Genomic DNA, 26,159 nt, shown 5'->3' with positions numbered 1-26,159 from the left:
ATCAAATATAATACATATTAGATATTGACATACATTTTATTTTTTGCCTAATTTTAGCCATCTCCTTTTTTTGTATTTTTAACCATGGATTATTTAAAGTGTATTTGTAGTTTTTCATCAATTTTCACAGTAAATAATTTGTTCATCGAGTATAATAAATTGTAATATAAAATGAAATTATTATTGTAATGTTAAAATGTGCGGGAATTGTTATTTTTAATATTTTAATATATTTTTGCATTAATGTAGCTACTTTTTCAAAATGTTTGGCCACTTTTTCCGCTACATAAGATCATAATAATAATCAAATAGTTGCTTCATCATTGCTTTCACTTGACAGTTGACGTAACAGTATGTCGAGACGCGTTGCTATGGCAAACCATCCAGTTCAGATTTGCCTTTCAAACGCCTCACGTGGTTACCTTGTCCCCGCCCACACCCACGAGGCTTCCCGTCTTTGCCTCCGCCCACCGCGCTGCAAGTTGACGGAACAGAAGATAAACAGAAGAGACTGGGCAGGGTTCGACAACTGTACTGTACGCGAGGTTGTTTGCGTCGATCGTGTACTTCTTGCACCACTTTTAACGTCGAGTCTACTTGCGTTTCTGCAGGGGTCACAACGCAGCTTTGCACAACTTGTGTGGATCTGTCACGAAAGGCCTCGGTGGGAGTAAGGAATGCATGGAGATGGTTGTTTTTCCTCTTCTTGTGCAGTGTTTTTGAGACAATCGCCGTGACGTGCAGGGTGCAACGTTTGCAGCATGACTTTGCCTTGCGGCTAGTTGACGTGTGTGAAACCCACGCCACGCGAGACTTGCTCGATCGTGCCAGTGCAGGTGTGAGGCGCCGTGCGTAACCAAGGATTCTCTCCATGGAGATCCCGCGGCCGATCATCTCAATTCACGCGTTACAAGACTGAGAGACACTCAAAATGAGTCAAGAGCAGGAGGGCATTTCCTTGCCCGTGCCTTGCTTTGGGGCTTGCGCCGCCAAAGGGGCTGCTGTCAGCGGGGAGAGCACCGGCACCGCCCGCGGAGGAGCTGCCGGAGCCTCAGTTCCTGCTGCCGGGACTTTCTGGCAGGATTCCGTGGTAGCAGGCGCAGGGCACGGTCACACTTCCGGGAGCTGCGCGATGGACGGAGGCGGTCTGCTGTCCACGGGCCAGTCGTGCAAAAGCAGGCCGGTGAGTGTCGCTTATGTGTTGAACAATGAGCCGAACCAGCAGAACAACGCCGAGTGCATGGCCTTGCAATGCCTCAAGGACGCCTGTGAGACAGTTGGCAGCAAACTGGAGACGGTCCACTTTGGGAAGCTGGATTTTGGGGAGACCACAGTACTGGACATCTTCTACAACGCAGGTAAGCACGAACTTTTATAATTCTCTTGGAATGATTTCAACGTATGAGTGTTTGGTGCAAGGAAATGCCGTTCCATGTGACTACATGGTGCTGGAATGCTTTCCATGTCCAATCACACGTGTCAAAGATCACACCTTTGCTATATGACTTCTTCCGGGAAAGTGAATCCTTGCAGGACAGGTTGCTCCGGGCTTTGAAGTCAGCTTTGCATGCCAGTACTTGAGGCTGCAGCCCCCATATCATAGATAAAGGTTGTTTTGTTTACTCCCGCTGTCGAGTGAACACTAACGCTCGCCTTTTTATTTCCATATTGTAATTCCAATTGTTGTGTGATATTCCAGAAAAAAATGCCAAGAAAAAGTCAAGCACTGTTTTGTAGAGCACAGGTGTCAAACTCAAGGCCTGGGGGCCAGATTTGACCCACCACATCATTTTATGTGGCCCGGGAAGGAAAATCATGTTGTTCTTGTCTACTTAATATTTATGTTTTCTAAATCATCAAAGTTACAAATAGTGTTCATATATAGCGAGCTGTTTTTAATTAATTTCCCTTTTAAAATAGATTTTCAAAAATCAGTTAGCCATCAATTTGTTGTGTATAAAGTATTTAATAATATGATCCAATCATTCCTTTATGGGTTCACGCCAAGAGAAAAGCTTTTTTTTATTTTTTTGGGGAAGTAGGGGGTCCAAAATGTGCACTGCAATTTGTTGGTGGCCAGCCCCAGGTTGAGCCTGTCTCGGGTCCTAAACCAGCTAGTATGGACTCTGCCTCACCTACGACCCAAACGAGAACAAGCAATTCAGGATGGATGGACTGAATGACTTCCAGACTTTCTACCTGAGCCCACAAAACAGAGCAACATACCAGAACCTTGTGACCGCAATCCCTTGCCTTAGGGAGAGCATGTGTTGTTCCATAATTCCAATGAACATGCTTAATAACCGGACGTGAAGCACAACTTGATAGACTGCCGCTGGAATGAAAAGTTGCATGGTGTGCTACTGAGTCAGCATTTTTTTTAATTGAATGAGACATGGCGTATAAACTGCAAAAAGGTTTAGTGTTCAAAGTGTATTTTGTTTTCTATAATTATTATTTCAGTCAGAGGAGGTATAATGCAACTAACATAGCCAATTGATTTTATGTTCTCTATTCATTCATCGTGATCAAGGAATTGATTTTTATTGAACTGGCTGTACACTGGCTAAAGTGCTGGCAATGTATGATGAAAGGCTAATATCAAAATATCAATATAATAAAAATATAAAATAAATATTTAAAAATAAATATTTCCGGTACATTAAACGCAACAATGACACAGTCACAGTGACTGCACGACATCGCCTACACAATATCACTTTCCTGAACACACAAACACAGTCGGTTCCCATTTTGTTCCATTTGTTTATCTTGTTCTGAACTTCAGTGGAAATGTTTCACGGTTCACATGGGAGGGCCGAGGCATTTTTCCCAGAAACGCACAGTATCTGCTCGTACACACTGTGTCGCCTCTTCCTGCACGTGTGTGCAGAGTGAGTGATGAAGGCACGGCCCAGAAATCCCACAACAGGTTCCTGGCCAGACGGCAGCTGCCTGTCAATATGGAGAAACAGTTTGTCACTGTCAAATGCAACAAGGAGGTGTTGGCCTTTAAGTATCTGGGTCACATGGTACTGTGGAAAAGAATTTATTTGGGCTGGAATGGCAGGATGCACTATACAAATGTTGATCGTGTATGCACTAGAGGAAGTTGCATCGCTGTACGAAAAGATAAACCAGAGGATGACAAGTTATATCTTTATCTATGCAAATGAGCTAACGATCACTATCCTACATTGAAACGCCAGCTTAGAGTTAAAACAGGCCGATGTAGCTCAATCGGCGTGAGTCACTACTATTCCAAATAGCTTCCTTTGTGACTACACTCAGAGAGCAAAGTGCACACTGGTGGTTTAGAGTTTAATTTGCTCAAAGACAATGACGTATTTTAGGCTTGATGGACAAGTAGATTTCTTTGATGATAACAGCTATTATACTTTGTTGACTGAAACTGCAGTGCATCAATCAAAGAAAACAAAAACTGACAAGAAGAAGACATAAGTAAAGAAGAGACAAAAGAGAGATACACGTTGAGAACTATAGAACTTGTTACGCAGGGCAGCGTAATGATTAGCAGGTCTGCAAAACACTCAAAAAGTCCCGGATTCAAATCCTTGCTCGTGCTTTCCTCAGTGCAGTCGTTCCCAACCGGTTTAGGGAGGGCGGGGGGAGCTGACACTTGTTGCTAATGCTAACAACTTGCTGCTAGCCGGTAGTAGCCACTAACGCCGGAGACTTGTGTGACTTGCATAATTAACCAACGGTTTGTTAGTGTCCTAAATTAGCGACTGAATATGATTTCGGAATGGCGCCGTGTTGATGTTGGTGGCAACTATGTAATGTCAATAAAAAATTGGGATCAAAGCTAGCCGAGAGATCGCAAACGGAAGTCATTGCAGCCGTTATTGCATTGGCATCAATCATTCAATTTATTATTTGTTACGCTTTATTTTTTTAAGTTAGCCATTGCGGAGGCGGTGTTTTCGTTCAGTATGTTTGCAGCTTCCTTGTCATGTCTGTCTGAAATGACGGTGTCGGTAGAAGACAGAAAAAAAATCCATTATCATTAATTTGAGGGCTCGTTTCACCTCAAGTTGCAAAAATGCTGCCGTACATGCGATTTACGTGATCCATGTGAGGTTTCAAAGTCTTCTTCTGGTATTATAGTGATTGCGGACTAATCACGCTGCTATAATGTCGCGCACATTTTTTATTTTTACCAGGCATTCTGCGAACTGTGCCCGGCCTGAAATGGTCCTTGATCCATACGGATCACGATTCAAAGATAATTGCACCGCCAGATGGATGTAGCGGAGAAAAGCTTGTCACTTTTCAAAATACGATTTTTTTAGCCTTAAATAATAGATTAACCAGAATTATTGTTATTTTTTTCTTCCATCAGTGCAGCCCGGTGCCCAGGGGTTGGGGACCTCTGCTCTATTGCATTGTACTAATTATTGCCGCATCCAAAACATTAAAAGTCCCTATTGTCTCGCATTTATGTCATAGCTAGAATTCCCTGCTCAGCCTTCATTCTAATTGCAAATAACTTGCCTCGCCACCAACACCCTAACACCTTTGTCCTCATGATTCAACTGGATTCTCCAGCACATTTCTTTAAGCCGATGACCTGAAAGCATCCTCGCTGCAATCCAATCCTGCTAAGTGTTGTTTATCCCCTCTTGTTGACTCTGCATGCTCACTTGCGTGTCAGGTGAGAGAGCACAAGGTCACAGAAAATTAGCCCCCGGGTCACTCAGTGAGAAACTCCTCCGCCAAGATGGCACGTGAGGTCGAGGCTGCTCTATCTCTCTCTTGCACGTTGTATTGTGGCCTCCAAATCAGAAATGAAGTCTGACATCTTTACTTTAACTGAAATAAAATTTTTGCATTTCCCCATCACATGTAGTTCAAGAGGGTATTTGTCAAACAAGCTGAACCTGTTGTGAAAGCAGCTTTCGCTTGGTTAAACCACAGTTTCAATCCCCTTAAGCGCTGCTTAGAAGCGGTAGGGGCAGGCGGCCAACGTCTTACAGAAACACTGTGGAGAAAAACTACTGAGTCATCATCAGCTCAAGTCGTGTTGTAAATTTTCACTGTAGTTGGTTGCTGGCTTTGCCCAGCATGCTGGTCTGCTAGAGATGAATTGGTATCCTGTTCTCAGCACTCAAATATCCATTACCTGCCCTCTTTGGAACCAGGGCGCAGCAAGTTGGTTAAAAAAAAAAAGCGTGTGCAAATTCAAGCGGACTTGAGGTTAAAAAAGAAAAATGAAATATGAGGCGACTGGTAGACTACCCGCATTTCCTGCATCACATGATTCCGTTTTGTTTTGCACATAAAAGCAAGCATTCATCTTTTGTGGGTGGCACAGCTTCTGAATGTCTAAATAACCATTGTCCGCCTCCTCAACTTTTTGACAATGTTTCCGCGCTGTTTGACCTCACATACGATTGGGAATGAATTCCAAATTCCTGTTTCGGCTCATGCATGCGGGTGTCAGCAGCAGTTTCCCAGAAGCCGAGATGAGCAGTATTTATTTTCAGACATTGTTTTGCTTTTCTATTATTTTAGTATATTTTATTTTACTTTGCTATTATTTTAAATTCTGGTTGTTCTTTCAAGTTGTACAGATTATATATGGATTTCCACATCTTTCACAAAAAATACAGGTTTGCCCCATGAAATCGCAAGACTTGAAAGTAAACAGAACAAAAATGTAAGATAACGATAAACAGATAAGGGAGATGCTTAGTCACGGTTTGAAAGTGTGCTGCAGAATGCAGAATAGAAATGCAATTTACAGACTCACCCATGTGGAACCAGTAAATGTGCTGATTTTTTTTATTGTTATTATTATTATTGTCACGTATTTTTCTTGGCCTCCCCCCTCCAGCCCATTTAGCATCAATCAAGTGAAACAATGTTTTAATATATTTTGCAAGTTGATTTACAGTGTGCATCCCTACATTTCGACTTGTTGACTACAGGTTAGGGGTCACTGTGCTCCTAGTTAAAATAAAATTAAATTAAATTAAAATAAAAAGAATTCTGGAGGGACGTAGAGTGTAAAATGAGCAGGAAGGAATCAGCATGAGGCATTAACTGAGATGCTGAATTTTGGTAAATGAATAAATACAAAGTTTTCAAATGAACCAATAATCGCTTTTCTTAATCGTGATTTCAATATATACTTTTGCTAACATTCAGGTCAAATTCTTAAGCCAAATAGAAAGGTAGACAGTTTCTCAGTCTTTTTTTACGGCCAGACGTCATTTTCAGCACAAGAGGTGAACATGTTGGAGAGCACCACACCTATTACAGCAATCCCTGGAAATTTGGCAGGGAACTTACTGTCTCCGAGGTTCTTTTTTTCCCCTGCAAAGAAAACTCCTTTTTTGAGTGTGGGAAACAATTTCCAGTGGAGCACGGAGACACTAAATCCTCTGTGCATTCAGGGCGAGACCAACTCCAGTCCAGTCTTCCCGTAGCTCTCATCCTAGCATTAACCTTTTTTCCTCCAGTAGCCTTCAAACGCAAAACCTCAGCAGCAAATGACTGATAGCGCAATTTTTTTTTTTCCAGCAGTCTCCATGGTTACAACATCTTCTGTTCTGGTCCAATGTGCCTGATTATAATGTGTACTTTATTCAAGCAAACTGCAAGCCCACACAATTGGCCCACCTGAGTGACCACTGTCGACTTTCCTGCTGCTTTTGTTGTTGGAGTGCTTTTGCAATGGTACGATCACAGCATGATTCATCAGTTGGATAGATGGACATAATCACATATATTCCGTCAATAAACTGTAACGTGAGCAGACGCCCAATAAAAGAATGTTCATATAGATTTGCAGGTTGTTCTAATTGCCAAACTATTTTATACAGACGAGTTAGTTAACGCTACATTCATTGAATTGAGGATCTTTGGAGGTACACAAATCTATCGAGGCACTACCTGGAAAAGAAAAAACATCTTTAGCTGTGCACTGTTCAAAGTCGAAAAGAATATTGAATTATTTTTCCGACTAACCGGAGGTGAGGAAATCAATTTGGTTTGGGATGACAGTTGCAAGTCTGTGCCTATATGAGGTATACAAGGAATATCAGGGCCTGTTTTTGCGGTTTTCTTTCAATTTGTTCGGATCTAGCTCAGCTTGTCAGATTTGCATTACTTATTTAAGTGAGGACAACTGAGGTGAATGCGTGCGATCCGGTGCTTCGAATCTGTTTTAATGGCTGCCAGGGTGCCTCAAGTTACCCCGCTGCCTTCTCCACACAGCGCTCTATTCATACGAGCATGTCGGCTGACACAGCGGCATGCATTAAATTGTTGCACATTCAGTCACATGTTGTATGCTGTTTCAAATGAGTTTAAAATAATGGCGTAAACAAAACAAAAAAAAAAACAGTGTAACTAATATTATTTTGAAATGCAATCATTGTAAGCCTATTTATTTATTTGTCTATTTTTAAGCAAATATCTAGTGTCATTCACTCACCACTATTGGCTGGTGGCCAAAGTGAGCTGGGATACGTCGTAGCTGAGGCCAGGTGGTGTAGAAAATGGACGGCCGCGTGGAATTAATTCATCAGTCGCTTCTTCATTTTGTGTTGATCAGCTAACAAGACAGTAGAACCGTTTATTTTATTTATTTTTTTGCTGTCAAACATACACACTTGCACCTTTACACAGGTGATATCCTGACATCCTGCTGTGAGAAAGGACTACATCTGTGGTCAAAATGCAACATAGATAAGTAACAAGTGGCTCTGCAGTAGGGAGGGTTGATGAGTGTTCTCTGGCTTTTTTCCCCTTTCCATGTCACAATGACGAAGCAGGCCTCCAGAATTGAAGATGCAGCTGCTCATCTGGAGCACAAAACACCTCTTGGATACACTGCATCACTGCACACAGCAACGTTTACTGAATCGTAGGGCAACATGGGATCTTGACATTTTTCACCTCGTTATCACCATATTCATGATGGGTCATGTTTGTTGTACCGGCAGAGTCAAATGAAGCCTGGCCCGGCTTCAGAGTCGGCGTCATCAACAGGGACCGCTCAGTAAATGTGGATAATATTAGTTTGCTGCAACTCATTATTTCAAAAGGATATAACAGAAAATGCACAAACTTTGTATATTATAATTCATATACTGGTCCGGTCCGTTACATGTCAGGGAAAAAAAAGGCAAATATATTATTTTGATTAAACGCAAACATAATCCGTCTACTTTTGTGTAGGAGTGGAGAAATCAGATATTTACTGTTGAAATCAGATCAATTTTGATACCCCCTAAATATATATATATATATATATATATATATATATATATATATATATATATTTATTTATTTATTGAATATATATATATATATATATTCAATATATATATATTGAATATATATATATATATATTGAATATATATATATATATATATTGAATATATATATATATTGAATATATATATATATTGAATATATATATATATATTGAATATATATATATATATTGAATATATATATATATATTGAATATATATATATATATTGAATATATATATATATTGAATATATATATATATATATATTGAATATATATATATATATATATATATATATATTGAATATATATATATATATATATATTTTGAATATATATATATATATATATATTTTGAATATATATATATATATATATATTCAATATATATATATATATATATATATATTTTGAATATATATATATATATATTCAATATATATATATATATATATATATATATATATATATATATATATATTCAATATATATATATATATATATATATATATATTCAATATATATATATATATATATATATATATATTCAATATATATATATATATATATATATATATATATATATTCAATATATATATATATATATATATATATATATATATATTCAATATATATATATATATATATATATATATATATATATATTCAATATATATATATATATATATATATATATATATATATATATATTCAATATATATATATATATATATTCAATATATATATATATATATATATATATATATTCAATATATATATATATATATATATATATATATATATTCAATATATATATATATATTCAATATATATATATATATTCAATATATATATATATATTCAATATATATATATATATTCAATATATATATATATATATATATATATATATATATATATATATTCAATATATATATATATATATATATATATATATTCAATATATATATATATATATATATATATATATATATATATATATATATATATATATTAGATATATATATATAAAGATATATATACTGTACACACACACACTCAAGAGTCTCACAGCAACAGATAAAAAGACAACTGCATTGTTATCTGTGAGCACATCTGTCACCCACTTTTTTTTTTTTTTTTTTTTTTTTTATCAGTGGGTGCTATGTGTAGCATACAACCTGGTTCTGACGTGTAAGGCTTCATGAAGGCGCTAGCTCCCAAGACACAGACAATCACAATAGTGTGCGAGAAATAACGACTTTTAAGCTGCTGGTGTTATATGATGTGTTGCTTGTTGGCTACGATCATTTTCGGAAATGCGGACCGTTAAGATGGTCGCCTCACTTTCAAGGCTGGGAACTCTCCACCCCTTCACAAGCACTTTAGTTCCTGCTGGCTTGATTGACATTTGGTAATATTTACTCACCTGACCTATTGATCCAGCACATAGGAATCCAGTGGTCGGGAATGTAGTACTCTGTGTATTTGTGTTCCTTTACAGCATAGTTAAATAGATGGAAGGACGCATTGTCGTATTGGAAAGGATCTGTTTTCAAGAGTCCCGGTACCTGACGCCAGAATCAATAGTCAACAAAAACCTGCCAAATGGCAGCTTCAAGCTATTATCACCTCTGTTTACCAACCCTCATCCCTGCCCTTCGCTGAATAAAGTCAATTTTAGCTTTCATATTCCCTCTGAGAATTTTTAGAAGTATGAAATTGGATATAAACAGCTCTGCATTCAACACAATCATCCCGGACATCCTCGTCGCCAAACTGGACATTCTCGGCCTCCCTGCCCTCACACGCATCTGGATTAAGGACTTTCTGACCAACAGACCCCAGACTGTGTTGCTCGGCCCCTACACGTCCTCCACCCGCACGCTGAGCACCGGTTCCCCTCAAGGATGCGTGCTGAGCCCTCTCCTATACGCCCTCTACACCTACGACTGCAGCCCCGCCCACGGTAACAACACCATCGTCCAGTTTGCTGACGACACGACAGTGGTCGGTCTGATCTCGGAAGGTGACGAGACAGCCTACAGAGAGGAGGTCCAGAGACTGACGGCTCGGTGCGAGGACAACAGACTGCAACTCAACATTGCAAAAACAAAGGAGATCGTCATCGATTTCAGGAGGAACAAGACGGTGCCGCCCCCCCCTCTGCATCGAAGGCGTGTGTGTGGAGAGGGTCCACAAGTTCAAGTTTCTGGGAGTACAGATCTCCGATGACCTTTCTTGGACACACAACACCACAGCAGTGGTAAAGAAGGTCCACCAGCGTCTGCACTTCCTAAAAGTCCTCAGGGAATTCAACCTGGACAGGAAGCTGCTGCTGGCCTTCTACCACTCGTCCATCGAGAGCCTGTTGACGTACTGTGTCTCCACCTGGTACAGCGGCTGCACTGAGGCGGACAGAGTGAGGCTCCAGAGGACGGTCAAAAGAGCGCAAAGGATTATTGGCTGCCCTCTCCCCTCACTGTCGGACATCTACACCACCCGGTGCCTCAGAAGGGCTCTCAACATCGTCAAAGACAATACCCACCCAAACTCACACCTGCTCGACCTGATGCCCTCTGGCAGGCGCTACAGGTGCATCAAATCAAGGACCAATAGACTGAGAAACAGTTTCTTTCCAAGAGCCATCTCCATTCTAAACTCTCACACACACACACGACCACCCTTACCTTGCAGAACAGCATATATCCTATTCAGTATTATTTTCCATTGCACTAACTATTCTCTTATTTATCTAATTTATATATTTATCTGAATTATTGTTGTATTGCACTGGAGAGGGGAGCTCTCTAATCTCGTTGCACACTTGAGTACAATGACAATAAAGGGATTTCTGATTCTGATTCTGATAAAGTGGAGGCTTGAAGGTCAAACATAATACTTCCCAAGACGCAATTCCCGTAGGAAATAATGGAAACCGAAATATTTATTCCAGGGTCAATCGGTCGCCACCGTCAGTAGTTCAACATTCTAAAAAGAACTTAACCCCTGTTAATATGTTAATGTGTAAGAAATCAACTTGAGTGACAACAGCATAATGTGAAGGTGAGCCCCTGTGCGGTTGCACCTCAACTGATTCCAGTGTATAACAAAACCTAAATTCTTCCACGTGTTCCTGTACCCGCTTGTCAGACATTGCTGTTGTGGAGATGACGGACGCTTTCCGCCAACCGTCACTCTTCTACCACCTGGGAGTCCGAGAGAGCTTCAGCATGGCCAACAACATCATCCTCTACTGTGACACCAATTCCGAGTCGCTGCAATCCCTGCAGGTATGCTCTTGTCACATACAACATGCAGGATAAAAAAAAAAAAACAGCACACTTTAATCACAAGCTTGGTGATTAAAGGCTATATTTGGGGGTGTGGGGGTGGCAAGGTGGGTCAGCATGGTATTGACACACTAATGTGTTTTTGTTCCAGCAACACACAAATACATCACTAATTTGATGGAAGCAGATTCATTTTGGAAATATTTTAGAATGGAAGTATTTGCAGACTCATTTGTTTTTAGCATAGGGCAGTGGTCCCCAACCAGTGGTCCACGGGCCACTTTGGATCACAGATGGAAAAAAAAAAAGCAAAAAAAAACTAGCAATTGATGCACGTCAAGATGCTAATTGTCTCAGTCGCATTATTTACATTTAAGCTAGCGAAATGAGTAACAAATGGGTTGTTATTTTTCTTTTTAATGAAGACACATAATTTAGTTTTTCTTGTTTTTTTTATTTAGTCTCACAAAATTAGCAGTGGCATTTATTAAATGCCAACAAATCTGATTTTCTGTAGGATTTTTTTTATGAGTGTAATATTCTTACATATCTTCTGCGCAGGTGTCTGTAAACTAGTAGCGCCTTTAAATCATACATGTGTATAGGCTTTTTGTTTTATTCCATAAATGCAAATCAAATTGTACATGTCTAAATGTGTTTTATTTTTTGTCGTCCATCAGGAAATAATTTGCCAGAAGAACACTGTAAGTCGTCTCTTTTTTCTCCCCACCTATCACACATACGTAAGAGTATAATACAACACATTATTCGGTCTTTTTTTTTCTTTTTTTTAACTGGACAATATCTGTTTCATTGATTTCTGTGAATGTAAATAACCAACGGAAGATAATATTTGATTGCATTCATGAAAACCAGTCCAATATAAGTGTTTATTCAAATCTTTTCCGAAAACAGTGATTTACTGTAAGTGTAAGTGAGGAAGTGAAAGGTGGTGACCTTGCTGCATGAACACTGACTCATACACTGTGGGGTCAACTGATTATCACTCGCAGTGAGAGTGGGAGCTCTCTTAAGTGCACTTACGTTGCATCCTTCCTTTCTTCTGTTTGAACCCTAGACTACTGTCGACTTACTGCATGTGGAAGTGCAAATATTAAAGGGGAAGTCAACCTCCCAAAAAGTATTTGCAATAAAATGTTCTATGCACCTTTACAAGTCTAAACATGGCATTATGATTAATATTACGTTTGTCTAATTATGAGTTAAGCAGCAAAATCCGCCCGTTTTTAGCCATGTCAGGGGGAGGCCATTTTGTCAATTTCATCATCTGAGTTTCATTTACCATCCTTGGTGTATGCAGATGGACAAAAAAACTCAGTTGCTGCATGACTCTATTTCTTGAGTATATTTAAGAAAAAATAGAAACTGTCTGCGGGGCTTCATTTCACATGATATAAAGGCATGTGATCCTCTTGATAGCATGAATCTCACACACAGCTAAATATAGCGTGGGGACTTGGCATCCTGTGTTGGTGGAATTAAAAGGACGTCCCTGCAGGGACAATGATGTCATGAATCTCCGTCGCATTACCTTGAGTCCGACGTGCATCGATGACATTTATTGCTTCATGGCCGCGCCTTCCTTTCACTTCCTTCTTTTTCTCATGCCAGTTTTTACATACAGACAATAGCATATTAAAAATGGCAGGAAAACACGCCCACCCTCCCTCGCACGCTCATGTGCTTGCATTTAAGCAAATATTTGACATTCTGTAGGCGTCTTCTTTAAAGGCCCTTGCGTGTTTCTCCGAGACAAATAGATGTCCTGCCACTTTATCTTTATTTTCCCGATCTGTAAACACCACATGTGCTTGAATCTTCTTTGTTTTATCAGCAGGGTCGCACTACTAGGGAGAAGTTAAAACAAATAGAGGACAATTCTGCTCTCTGGTGAAACTATCCTACTGTCTAGACTGCGCACACAAACACACACACACCAAATTCTTGCTGAATACCACGGCAGCCATGAATAAAAAGTAAGGGCTTTTCATCAAGTGAAGAAATTTCCTCAATTTGGGACTGCCATGACTGACTCAGACCTCTCCACCACTGCTGCCTGTTTAGACTGCACCTTATAAACAATTTATTGCGTGTCAACTCATTTCCTTGACGTGTTACAAAGTGAGTAATTAGCTCCGACTTGCTCGAGAGGAACGTAATCGTTGTCTCTCCGCTGGATCGTTCGTCGATAATGTGACTAAAAATGATTATTGCAAGCTACATTACGTCTGCTATTTATCACGAAGCTCATTCTATACTTGAATAGATGATAGATTTTTGCAACACTTCAACTTATTCAAACTCTCTCTCTCTCGCTGGCACGGTTCAAAGCTTGCATGCTTCAACCTGTTTGTCACTCTTAGTTGAAGTTTACATAAAATGGACAAATAAAAGGTAAGAAAATTTAACGTATATTTAATTAACTCATTAACTACCAGCCGAGTAAAAAAAAAAAAAAACGGATCTTTGACGTATTTATCCGTCAATGGGAGTAAATGAGTTAAATGTTCAACCAAGCTACGTAATTTCATATAACGAAAGTTCAATAATGCTAACATAAATTGCAAAACACAACAATGGGGTAAGGGAAATTAGCATAGATGGTGCAGCAATAAAACCGTCGAACAACTACTTTAAAACAGAAACACATACAAACAAAGCATACAACAATACTCGCAGGGGATATATCGGATGCATCCGCTCTGTGTTAACAATTTTTCTTCTTCCGCTTAATTCCACTGTATCGCTTCAATTAGAACTCTTTGTGGCCGCGTATGTTGTGTTGCGACACAACGTGATACTACATTGAAGGGCATGCAAGTCTAAATCATTTATATTTGAAAAAGAAAAAAAAACAATCTCACCACCAGTCCCATTTTAGCTACTTTAAATGAGGAAGTGAAATAATGTTCAGGAAAGTCATTTAGTTCCACACCGCTTTTTGTCCTGTGCCAACAGACTTGCTCAGCCAACTATACTTTCATCCCGTACATGGTGACGCCACACAACAAAGTGTATTGCTGCGAGGGCAGCCTAATGAAGGGCCTCACTGAACTGATGCAGCCCAGCTTTGAGATGCTGCTTGGGCCTATTTGCATGCCCCTCCTGGATCGCTTCATCCAGCTACTCAAAGTGTCTCAGGCTAGCTCCCAGTAAGTACCACCAAGAGGCGGCTGTATTTTGTTGTTGTTGCGTGTTTCTGCACAAAGCATTCGTTTTGAAGTGAAGCATTCAAGCATCCTGTTTGTGAGCATTGTAGCCTGTCCAAATACAAACTGTCAAGGGCATCTTGACCCTGAAATTTCAGGTGAACACTGCATAAGAGTCTGAGAATGACAAAAAAAAAAAACTGTTCCCTTGATCAGGAAATACTTTTTAAGACATGACCTGACATGACCTCACTATGCTAACACCACGGGCACATTGCACAGAGCCACGTCCATTTCCTGCTTCTTCTTTAAAAAATAAATTAATAGAAAGCTAAGAGGCTGAGAAATCATGATGTAATAAAAATATATCTCAAATGACACGTTTTTTGTTGCAGTGTAAAACGGGGGGGGGGAAACACACGCAATTTACTAGTTTTCGTAGTGGACAGGAGCGTGCAAATGCTAACTTTATTTGTGTTCTTTTATATTTGTGTTTGTCATACAAATATGTACTGTATTTATGTTTACCACTATAATAAATCAGGAAACCTTCACACTACTTCTATTCACACTAAATTAAAAATCTGATTTTTTTTTTATTTTTTTTTTTTTATTTTTTTTATATATAGGCTTCTGTTTTTTTTTTGTTTTTTTTATTGTGCTCAGTAGATGTCCTTGAGGGCAGCGTGAATTTTATGACTTGGGACAGCAAACATTTATTTGTGCAAAATACCCCTAACTTTTATTTTTAGAAGCACCTGAGTTCTGATTCCTCTGATTTCGACCAGCCGCTACTCACATCCTCCAAAAAGGCAAATTTACGGTACATAGCGCGTTATTGTGTGACATCAGAATCCATTTCATCACCCCTCTCTTCTCACAGCCAGTATTTTCGTGAAACGATTCTGAGTGAGATTCGTAAAGCTCGGGAGCTCTACACCGGAGCAGAGCTGGCTGCCGAGCTGGGTCGGATACAGCAACGGCTGGACAACGTCGAGTGCCTCTCAGTGGACATCGTCATCAACCTGCTACTGACATACAGAGACATTCAGGTAACAAACAAACAATCGAGAAATCTTGTCTCAGAAATGCATCTTGTTTTTTCGGGGGTTTTTTTTTTTTGTTTTTTTTGTCACTTACCAACGAGCTACGCGCACTGCACGCCCAGCCTCATCAATCATTCATAGCAATGGCGAGCAGTGAGGTCACGCTGAATTATTAAGCACGCTTTGGGCATTGTCAACATAGGAGCAACAAAAACGTCAACCGGGCGCGCAATTGTTAACGTGGTGCTGATAGTGAAACAGATGACGTCTGCATTGTCCGAAGATGTCAAGTGGCTCATGCGTGTTCTGTATTCATTTGTTTTGTAGGACTATGAGTCAGTCGTGAAGTTGGTGGAGGCTCTGGGGAAGCTGCCCACTTTTGACCTTGTGGCGCATCCACATGTCAAGTTCCACTACGCCTTTGCACTGAATCGGTGAGTGAGCAAGTGGATGAACAGAATTGGGCCAACTGCTTTAATTTCACTTAGTTTCCAAAGCGCACTTTTTTTTTTTTTTTTTTTAATATGAAGTCTGAGTGTTCACTTTAGTTCAGGTGTGGGCAAACTACGGCCCGGGGGCCACATGCGGCCCGTTAAACGTTTGAATCCGGCCCGCCGAACTTGAAAAAATTTCAATGAATAACCCTTGCTCATGATTTAATTTTTTTAAGACATAAATATTGTTGTAATGCTTTCTTAACACTCCATCCATCTGCTCCTGGGCCGGCCCCTTTGTCAAATTTTAGAACCCATTGTGGCCCGCCAATCAAAAAGTTTGCCCACCCCTGCTTTAGTTCCTGGCTTCAAAACAATTTGCCCAACAACTTTCTTCACTTTTTGTCTCATTGATGCATTGCTGCAACATGTAACTTCCTGAAACTGCCAAAAATAATGAGAAAGTGACAGCAGCACAACCACACTCATCTGCATGATGCAAATGAATAGGAAGGCATTGTGAAAAAAAAAACACAAAGTGAATGAGTTTCACAAAGTGTTGTAAGTTCTGTGGATATTATTCATATTTTCATGATAAATCAAAAATAGCGATATGTGTGTTCTGGCTCCATGATTTGTTGGATAAATTGTTGCGCAGACTTGATTTGTGACTTTGTCTTTTAAACACGCGTCTTATTATTAGTCACAGATACATAGCAAATCTAGTGAAAAAAACAAATGGGCTTTGAGCTCCCACCCGACCTTGACAAGTTACTCTCCCTGAAATTGAGCTCTACAGTTTGCCAGCACTTTGGAAATATTTCCGCTGGGTGCCAACACAAACAGTGCTTGGCTCTTACCGTCTTTCCATTTACAAGGAAGTGATCTTATGATTACAAGCTCAAGACGGAACATCGGAGAGATATTGTGTTAACTATTATGATTGCAAATTCAAATCACTGAAAAATCCAAAATGCAAGTGTAATACATGGAGTATTAATAATAATAGATGCAAAAGTCATAGTCTAAAGTCATTAATGCTACATAAAACATCTTTTGATTAATTTATAGTACAAGTCCAGGCTTTTGTCATGGTTGATATGTTGTTGGTAAGATATGTTGAAAGATAAAACAGTGATGTTCTTTTAAGGTAAAAATATATATATTTTAAAAAGGTTAATAAAAAATTGGCATACCATCTTAAATTTAAATGCAACATGATATTGCACTTTGTTTTTTCAAAATATTTTTTCAAACTATATGTCACTGATAACACCAAGATTTAGACAGCTTTTTCTTCTTATGTTTTAGGGTAATGCATTTCATAATATGAAAAAAAAAAAGAACGATAATAGTAACGTGAATACATTCTAATTGTTATAAAATTAATTATAAGTAAATTCATCTCATCTCATCCTCATCTCTTCATGCCTATGTGATTTTGTCTGATGTTTGTGCACACAGGAGGAACCAGCCAGGTGACAGACAGAAGGCACTGGACATCATGCTGCCCCTAGTAGAGTCCAAGGAGCAGGTGGCCTCGGACATTTACTGCCTGGTAGGACGGATCTACAAGGACATGTTCCTGGAATCGCATTTTGCGGACACTCAAAGCAGAGACAGCGGAACACACTGGTGAGTGAGACAACAAGGGTGCGCGTATGTGTGTGACATGCACACCTACACACAGTGACGTTCCTGTGACGCAGTTTGAGTTATTGTAAGATTCCTTTGTAAACTTTGTTGCCGAGACGTTGCAAGAGTCGTTGAAAGAAACCAGTGAGATGGTGATTTTCTCACCCATTAAACATTTTAGGGAAAAGGTTGCAGCCTAAAACATTTGACTCTTGGGTAATACAATTAGTAAACTAGAGTAGTAATTCATTTAATGCTTCAGGCCCAAGTAAGTTCTGGTTTTATTTTTTTTCTTATAATAAATGGAGGTGGAAGTGCTATTCTCTGAAATGCATATTATTTCTGTTACGGCTTCCTTATTATAATTATTCCTCCCTCAATGAAAGACTTATCGGCTTAACATTTCTCAGCAGTTTAGCACCGAGAAGTGCATCTGATGTTCGCTTCCGTTGGGGAAATTTGCACAAGCTGAAAAACTATTAGTTTTTGCCAAAGTTGCCACCTTTTACTCAATCAGCACCATCTTGTAGTCTACTTTGATCTTGAGCAAGCACACTTCAAACGCATACACCTTTGACTGAACTATCGCTACATGTTTTTTTTTTGGCTGGACTCATTGGCCACCATAAAACATTTAAGCTATCTGCAATCCACATGTTGAAGCATGCCTAATAAACCACTTTGAGCCCAACATCTAAAGGAGCGCCACATGCCAAAATCCATCCATCAAATTAAACTGGAAGTACACCAGGTGAAAATCTAGAGGAACCATATATTTAAAAAAAACTTTTGCCACATGCTTTGAACTCATTAAACAGATTTGCCAGCATAGCAGTGATGTTTCAACCAATTTTGGTGGTCGACGAACTTAGCACTGGTCCACATGTGAGTGTCTGCGTATGAGATGTGTTCAACAGCAGCTTCTATGTAAGTGGGCACAGGAATAACTTTTTTTTTTTTAAATCTCATGATGAATCACGTTATACGGGAGAAAATTTGTATTTGGAATAATTCTAAGCATTTTACACAATCTGATGTGAGCTCTCTCTGCAGAAGAGCGAGCGGGAAGAAAAACATGAAATTGTTGATTGCAGCGGAGTGGAAATTGCTTTCAGGTTCTCGTATTGGTTGAAGTATTACGGCGAGTCCCATCTGGCTGTTATTGGCCTGTCACAACACGGCATCCGTACCTAATAACCTTCACTCCCTCGGATGAACATATTACTCAATAGATAAATGCTGCTGTCGTTTTGTAGCCTCAACTCAATATGGCTCTAATTGCAATTTCTACCTTGAAGTGTTTCACTGAGCTGCAGGAGCCGTGTTAAGTCATCTGTTATTTCAGATCTAAGATGCGAAGGAATTTAGATGACGCATTTCTCGGAAGAAGCGTGTTTATTGAAGTTATTTGTCCTTGTCTGTTGAGGTTTAAAATGGGCTTTGAGTCGGAGCCAACGCTGCACTCGGGTATCAACTACGCTGTTTTGCTCCTAGCGGCCGGACACCAGTTTGAAACTTCTTTTGAGCTTCGCAAAGTGGGTGAGTAGGAATTGTATATTTGCATGATTTAAGTCGTGCTTACATCCTCACTTTTGTGAGTCTCTCAGTGTGTAAAAATCTATACCACTAAGAACTTGCATGATAATTGTTTAGTTAACTAATTGCTTAAACCCAAGGCCGCCTATCGTGTTTTCAGTATGAGGTCACTCAGCAGTGACAAAATGACATCATCTTGCTTCAGGGGTGAAGCTGAGCAGCCTGCTGGGCAAAAAGGGCAGCTTGGACAAGCTGCAGAGTTACTGGGATGTGGGCTTCTTCTTGGGCGCCAGCATTCTGGCCTGCGACAACACCAGGGTCATCCAGGCCTCCGAGAAGCTCTTCAAACTCAAAGCCCCCATCTGGTGAGAAGACATACTTGCAAGGCCTTCTGGGAGGAGGATACGAAAATAAAAGACTTTTGGGCTCTGTCCATCTCCAGCAGGTGTCTGAGATCTAAAATGTGGTCCACTTTCGATTCCGAGAGCTGACTTGCCATCTGCGGCCCATGTGCGAGAATTTGGCTTATTCAAGCATGGAGAAAATATCACGAGGGGCTCAAGTCGTTGTTTGAACAGCACCTCTTTGTTTGCACAAATACAGAAGCCTTTTATCCGCACATTGTTTAAAACGGGTTAGCGTAATAACTTGTATGATGGATGGGCAAGTTTTGCTGCTTGTGTATTTTTTTTTAATTGTATTATTTATTTACTAAGTATGATCCACACTGACATTTATATTGTGTGTGTGTATATATATATTTATATATAATATTATTTCAGGTATCTTCGTTCCTTAGTGGAGACCATATTGATCTATCAGCAATTCAAGAAGCCCTGCGTAGAACAGCCAGCTCCCAAACTGGAAGTGATGGACTTCTGGATGGACTTTCTTGTCGAGGCAACCAAAAAAGACGTCTCCTCAGTGCGATTTCCTGTGAGTGCATCCTGGAAGGCGGTTAATCCTTCACAATACTTTAAAAGGGAGAAGAAATCATGCTAAGTAAGCCAATGTCTTGCAAAACGAATGTCTTATATAAAACCGTTTTTTATTCTTTTTCCAGGTGTTGATATTGGAGCCTACTAAAGTCTACCAGCCTTCATATTTGTCCATAAACAAAGACGTGGATGACAACACAGTGTCCATCTGGCACGTCACTCCTGATGACAAGGTCTGGTTGATATCTACAATCGGTATTCTTTGATTTTTTTTTTTTTATTCTAACGCTCAAAAGATGCATGGTCTGCCTGTCGGGGAGTTAGGAAAGCGTGTCTTATTGAAGCAAATTGTTCTAATATAATTTTAAAAAACAAAGTGGCACAATATTTAAATATGGTTTTTAAGTCAGACTCAAATGCATTTTATTCTTATTTTTACATATTGCTGCATTCTTTCATTTTCAAACGTTTCAACTGAACTTTTGAGACGTACAGATTTTTTTTTCTCACCATAGCATCATACGCTTGCTACTAACCACTGCGACATAAATGCTACACCGCCATCTACTGGAATCTGTTCATCTATACGGTTAAGTCAACCCTCGAACTTCACAGAGGGAAGGCCCTCTTCCAGACTTACCCCTTGAAAAGCGGACTTGACTACTATATTTATTGGTTGATGTATAATCGATAGGATTCCAATTGACGAATTTTAACGAGTTAATGAGCAATATCTCATATTTATCCATCCATTATTGCTTGCTTTGCACCAAGTGAACATCTCACATCGGCTCTCCTCACCTCATTTTCCATATCCTCATTACGTCCATTTCCTGACGTTAATGAAATCAACTACCTGCTAATGTGTTTCATTACTGTAAAATCATCGACCCATTTTTGGATAATGCCACCAGTGTTCAACTACTCTAATGCAGCTCTTAGCAAATTGTATTCCACACAGGACACTGTGATTTATTCACTACGGGAAGCTGTGCTGGTGGTTTAATGAGTGTATCATTACTGTATATGGTGTGTCCTGAAAAAGAAGGGGATTCACGAGTGGAACTTCAGCGCCACGTCTGTGCGAGGCGTCAGGTCAGTGGAACAATTGTATCGTCATACATGTCCTGTATAGGCCACATGGCGAAGCATTCGGTTTGATGCGTAGGCACAGATGTGTACCTTATTGCTGCTTAACCTCGCCAAGTTCCCCTTATATACTACGGTCTGCTTTGGTCAGTTAGTAAGTTCTCAGCGTCTCGCTTTTCCACGATTCTCAGAGGAATTCCATTTCAGCTCAGAGAAATAGTGGGCTCTCATGTTGCTAGGAAACCACTCAGTTCTCGGAGCCCACTCAGCCAGCACGAAGTCACTGAATAGCAGGCTATCCAACCACATTTACTGTGCATTTCATCTTGCCTGGCTGGCTCTGGTGCTCACTTACAACCCAGCAAATGAAAGTTTTCATTTAGGTGGTGAATTGAGATTTCAGTTGTTTGGTTCAGACTGTCATTAAGCATCTTTTTGTTTGCATATCATGAATATTGCATATTGTGCTTTTAGCTCTGCTAGGATTCTCTTTAGATGGCAGGATATGCAACAGACAGTTAAACAGGCTTTCTTGTTAGAGCAGGGATATGATGGCTGATCTCACTGATTCACCACGTGACTCATATCTGCTCTCATGGCAATATGTTGACTGTCTCCCCTCAGCATCTCCAAGTTTGACGAGCGCAGTGCTTTCCTCTACGTCCTTCACAATGCAGAGGACTTCCAGATCTATTTCTGCACAGAGATGCATTGTAAAAGGTTGGTGCACTCTTAAATTATGTCTTTACTTATTAAACTTAATTATGGGCTTATCTTTGGAATAAAACCTCACACCTTCCTTAAGTGTAATAAATAATGTCTTCACTGAACTTTGTTTATTGACCAGGCGCAATTGACTTGTACAGTAAACCCACCTCCATCATGAGTTTCAGGCGTGCGGCACTGTTATTTATTTATTTTTAATGTTTGTACACTTAATATGTCTCGTTTGGCCTAGTTCTCATTTATAATGTCGTAACTAATTACACTTGTGACTTCAAGTTAACGGCACACTTGTTTGATTTGACCGTGTAAATTTGAAAGAAGTTGAATGAATTTTAGCAAAGATGAGATTTGATTGAAAATGATTTAATGTCGTCTGCTGTAATCCTGCTTTTTATGCCTACAGAAACTGACAATTAGTGTTTACTTGAAGTATGAGAACATAAATACTAATAAACCAATAGGCAAGCATACTTAACATGGCATCAGACATTTTTTACACCAGGGCACATTTACCAACGCTGTTAAAAACAGCAAGATTCGGCGGCTAACACTGCACTGCCTGTTACTGCTCTTATTTTGAAACCTTTTCACGTCGCTTCTGACAGACGCTAATGCAATGGTAAATGTAGGCTTCCCCATTATGATTTGATGCCTTTACAACACTTGCGTTATACCTATTTAAGGTTTTTTTTGTAAAAACAGGATGTAATACAGTTACAGCGTTATTGTTTCTAGTCATGTGTGACATTTTCGCTATTTTTAGTATTAAATTATTGTGACTTGGTGACATCCTTAGTAACAAAGATAAGCAGTCAGTGCTATATTTAATATAATGGCCTGTGAGCAAGATGGTAGTACATTTGTACAACAACAAGATTTGGGATTTATATAGAATACAATATTATTACACTTAATATTTACAGCCTTGGGTCACTGACGGTGTAGTGGTACACTCGCCCGAGTTGTGTGCGGGCAGCGTGGGTTCAGTTCCCACTCAGTGACGGTGTCTATGTCTGCCCTGTGGACTGGCTGGCGACCAGTTCAGGGTGTAGCGTGCCTTTCGCCCGTAGTCAGCTGGGATAGGCTCCAGCACCCTCCCGCGACCCTGTACAGGATAAGCGGTGTGGATCATGACAATGACATTTACAGCCTTCAAAACGGATCAGACGGCAAAATGAACTAATGAGCAGGCTGAAATAGCAGCTTGAACTGTGTATGTTGCTTTCCGGCTCAGCGGGAATTCACCAGAACGCCCAGATTGCTCAATCCGGGTCTGCATTTAAAAAAGAGTTGCATATCTGCTATACTCAGTAGCACGGTAGCAAGTGAGCAGTGCAAAGAAAGTCACTTTCTCTTGCTACCTTTTAAACATCAGTTAATGAAAGATCAATAACTTGAATCAACTATTTTGGGCTGGGCTAGGGATTATCTCATAAAATAACGATCCACACTTGAGGCACTCATCATCGCAGCCCTCAGGTGCTACATTTCACACACCACTGCTGTCCCTGCGAACACACCTTCCTTCATTTTGCTACAGTTTGTAAACCTCACTCACCAAACACCGAAGTACTGATCGTTCAGACTCTTCCGAGTACCGTGATGTGGCATGTGAGCGTCAATGAGTCATGCGTGCTGTTGTCATGGCGCTCTTCTCTGCATAATAGAGCGTAAGGTAGTGATTGTGTGATTTGGCGGCAAGGTGGAGAGAGCAAACTGTGTTGACTCGTGCATACGTGTGCAGGTCATGTGCGCCTGAATCCACACGTGTGGCATCTATAGACGCTCACTGCGCGACAGTATGATGTGTTAAATCCCAGGTTGTGTACAGTGATGGTGTTAAGGGTTGTTATCTTGCAACTGTGTGTGTGGGAGGTGCGCTTGTAAACATACTGTAATACCAGCTGGATAAAAGCACCAGCCAAGTACAGTGCAATACTTTGAAATTGTAGCTGTTTTATCAGATGTTGAAAGTTACAAGTTGGAAAAAAAAAATGTGAATCATCTATTAACAATGGATTAAAAAAAAAGATCTGGAAATTGAAATGGTAATGTAATTTGAATTTAAAGTTCTCTGAATTTACTAATTGAATTTGATTTCTACATCTTATAAATCAGGATAACATAATAACTGATTGGAACAAATCATGTTTCGCAGTATGCCACTTCCTGGAAAAGAAAACGACATAAATTCATTTAAAAAAAAAAATAAATAAATAAAACGGAAACATCTGGGGACCTTTTATTGATTATATCAGAAGCAGAAGCAGACTCAACCTGTGACCTCTGGAGACTGATTTGTGAACTTTGCTCATTTCTTTTTGGATAATGGACTCTTCTCATTTTTTTCTACTTTGTGGACTGAATATATTATGTTTATGTGAATACGTTTGTGCACTGGCAGTGTTTATGTTTCTTTTCTTTTTTTGTTTTGTTTTTGGTTTTTTGTTGTGGTTTGTGTTATGTTTATATAAAATCTGAATTAAAAAAAATTAACACTAAAAAAATAAATAAATAAGAACATAAGAGCAGTCGGAGTTGGTAGATTTTCATCAATGCGCTACCTCTTAATAAAAGTTCTTGAAAATCTGAGAAAATGTTGTCTGTTGACTGTCCCCCAACTGAACCCAAATTCTAAAAACATAATTTTGTGTAAAATTGTAAACATACGCTGTACACACACAACAGCAATGAATTATTACTACAATAAAATAAAATGTAAATTGAATTTCCCCTCTAGGAATTATAAAAAGAAAAAAACATGATGATGCTACAGCAGTCAAACATAGTGGCTCACCATCTTATGTGCTCTAAAAAAAAAAAACAATCGAAACAAACAAGAAGAGCGACATACAGGTCAACGTTTTAATAGTAGGTTTAATGTTTGGACTAAGCTAGCATGTCTTTTGTCAGGTTCTGCGATCTGGTCAACAGCATCACGGAGGAGGCGTGGCGGGGTCCAGACGAGGGAGACTGTGATACTGATGCCTTGGAGGTGATAAAGAGCACACTGTCACACTGCATACTGGTTGAAATCTCATTATGCACGTAAGAACATCACTTGACTAGATTTTCATCACAATTTGCATGATGAGACGTTGCAGCTGCTGGATTTTTGGCAGAACAAACCCAATGACTGCTGCTTCATTTGCATATCTTTCGGATAGGAAAAAAAATTTGCGGTCGAAAAAAAAATAAAGAAATCCTGCACACCCTTATTGACCCGTCCTATAAAAATATCCCTGTAAATGTTAAAGTTTAGTGCAAATTTGAAATATTGAGATGTTGTCGGGCAATAAGGATAACAAACTCTAATCATTGCCATGTCTGCAATTTTAGATTCTTTATCTTTTGTGCGGTGCATGTTGTTGGTGCTGATTTGCAGTGGCATGAATGACACATCAAAGGTCAATTTGGGAGATAAACAAACAAACAAACCAAAACCAGCATTTATTTATTACTTATTCAATACAGTGCATGAATTTGTCCCTGCAGTACGACTACGAGTATGACGAACACGGTGAGAGGGTAATTCTGGGAAAAGGAACATTTGGAGTTGTGTACGCGGGCCGAGACCTCAGCAACCAGGTCCGACTGGCCATCAAGGAGATACCAGAGAGAGACAGCAGGTGAGACAGAATTTTGCAAATATGAACTTTTTGTTTTGCTCATTTATCAAGTGAGCTTGTATTATCTTAAACCATCAAGACAAATATGTGTATATTGAGTAGTTTATATGTAATACAGATTTATTTCATATTTATATTTTTATCATACTGTCAACAGTATTTTCAATTTTTGCTTAACTTCTGTGATTTATTTTTATAGGGAAAAAAATAGCCCCTGGTTTAGCCAGCAGGTGGCTAGCCCGTGTTAACCCAGCACAAGTCTTTTCTTGTTTAGCGCCATTACTGCTGATAGTCATTTGGAAGTTTCCCTCTGAAGTGAAAGTGAGAAGCACAGATTAAGAAATGTGTCTGGTGCTTTGTGGCTTCCACTGAGCT

At 39.4% G+C, this 26,159-nt stretch overlaps 1 protein-coding gene across 2 annotated transcripts in view; it reads left to right on the top strand.

The window, feature by feature from the left end:
* Positions 1 to 442: 442 nt before the first annotated feature.
* Positions 443 to 26,159, top strand: part of map3k5 (mitogen-activated protein kinase kinase kinase 5) — a 36,906-nt gene continuing 11,189 nt past the window's right edge. The window contains exons 1-16 of one of the 2 annotated variants that reach the window (XM_088285880.1): positions 443 to 536; positions 612 to 1,358; positions 11,442 to 11,581; positions 12,262 to 12,285; positions 14,561 to 14,754; positions 15,635 to 15,803; positions 16,125 to 16,231; positions 17,696 to 17,866; positions 19,293 to 19,405; positions 19,608 to 19,767; positions 20,185 to 20,338; positions 20,466 to 20,573; positions 21,386 to 21,435; positions 22,054 to 22,149; positions 25,069 to 25,150; positions 25,651 to 25,784. In XM_088285880.1, the coding sequence (XP_088142006.1) occupies positions 932 to 1,358; positions 11,442 to 11,581; positions 12,262 to 12,285; positions 14,561 to 14,754; positions 15,635 to 15,803; positions 16,125 to 16,231; positions 17,696 to 17,866; positions 19,293 to 19,405; positions 19,608 to 19,767; positions 20,185 to 20,338; positions 20,466 to 20,573; positions 21,386 to 21,435; positions 22,054 to 22,149; positions 25,069 to 25,150; positions 25,651 to 25,784 (2,129 nt within the window). In that variant the 5' untranslated portion in view covers positions 443 to 536; positions 612 to 931. Of the gene's footprint in view, positions 1,359 to 11,441; positions 11,582 to 12,261; positions 12,286 to 14,560; positions 14,755 to 15,634; positions 15,804 to 16,124; positions 16,232 to 17,695; positions 17,867 to 19,292; positions 19,406 to 19,607; positions 19,768 to 20,184; positions 20,339 to 20,465; positions 20,574 to 21,385; positions 21,436 to 22,053; positions 22,150 to 25,068; positions 25,151 to 25,650; positions 25,785 to 26,159 lie in introns of both variants that reach the window. The other variant, XM_088285882.1, reaches the window with a different exon arrangement.

Source organism: Idiotropiscis lumnitzeri, chromosome 21, assembly GCF_059441095.1.
Source record: "Idiotropiscis lumnitzeri isolate Australia: NSW breed Sydney's pygmy pipehorse chromosome 21, RoL_Ilum_1.0, whole genome shotgun sequence".
Classification (NCBI taxonomy): Eukaryota; Metazoa; Chordata; class Actinopteri; order Syngnathiformes; family Syngnathidae; genus Idiotropiscis; species Idiotropiscis lumnitzeri.
The sequence above is the reverse complement of the archived record's forward strand: the minus strand, read 5'-3'. Positions and strand labels throughout refer to the sequence as shown.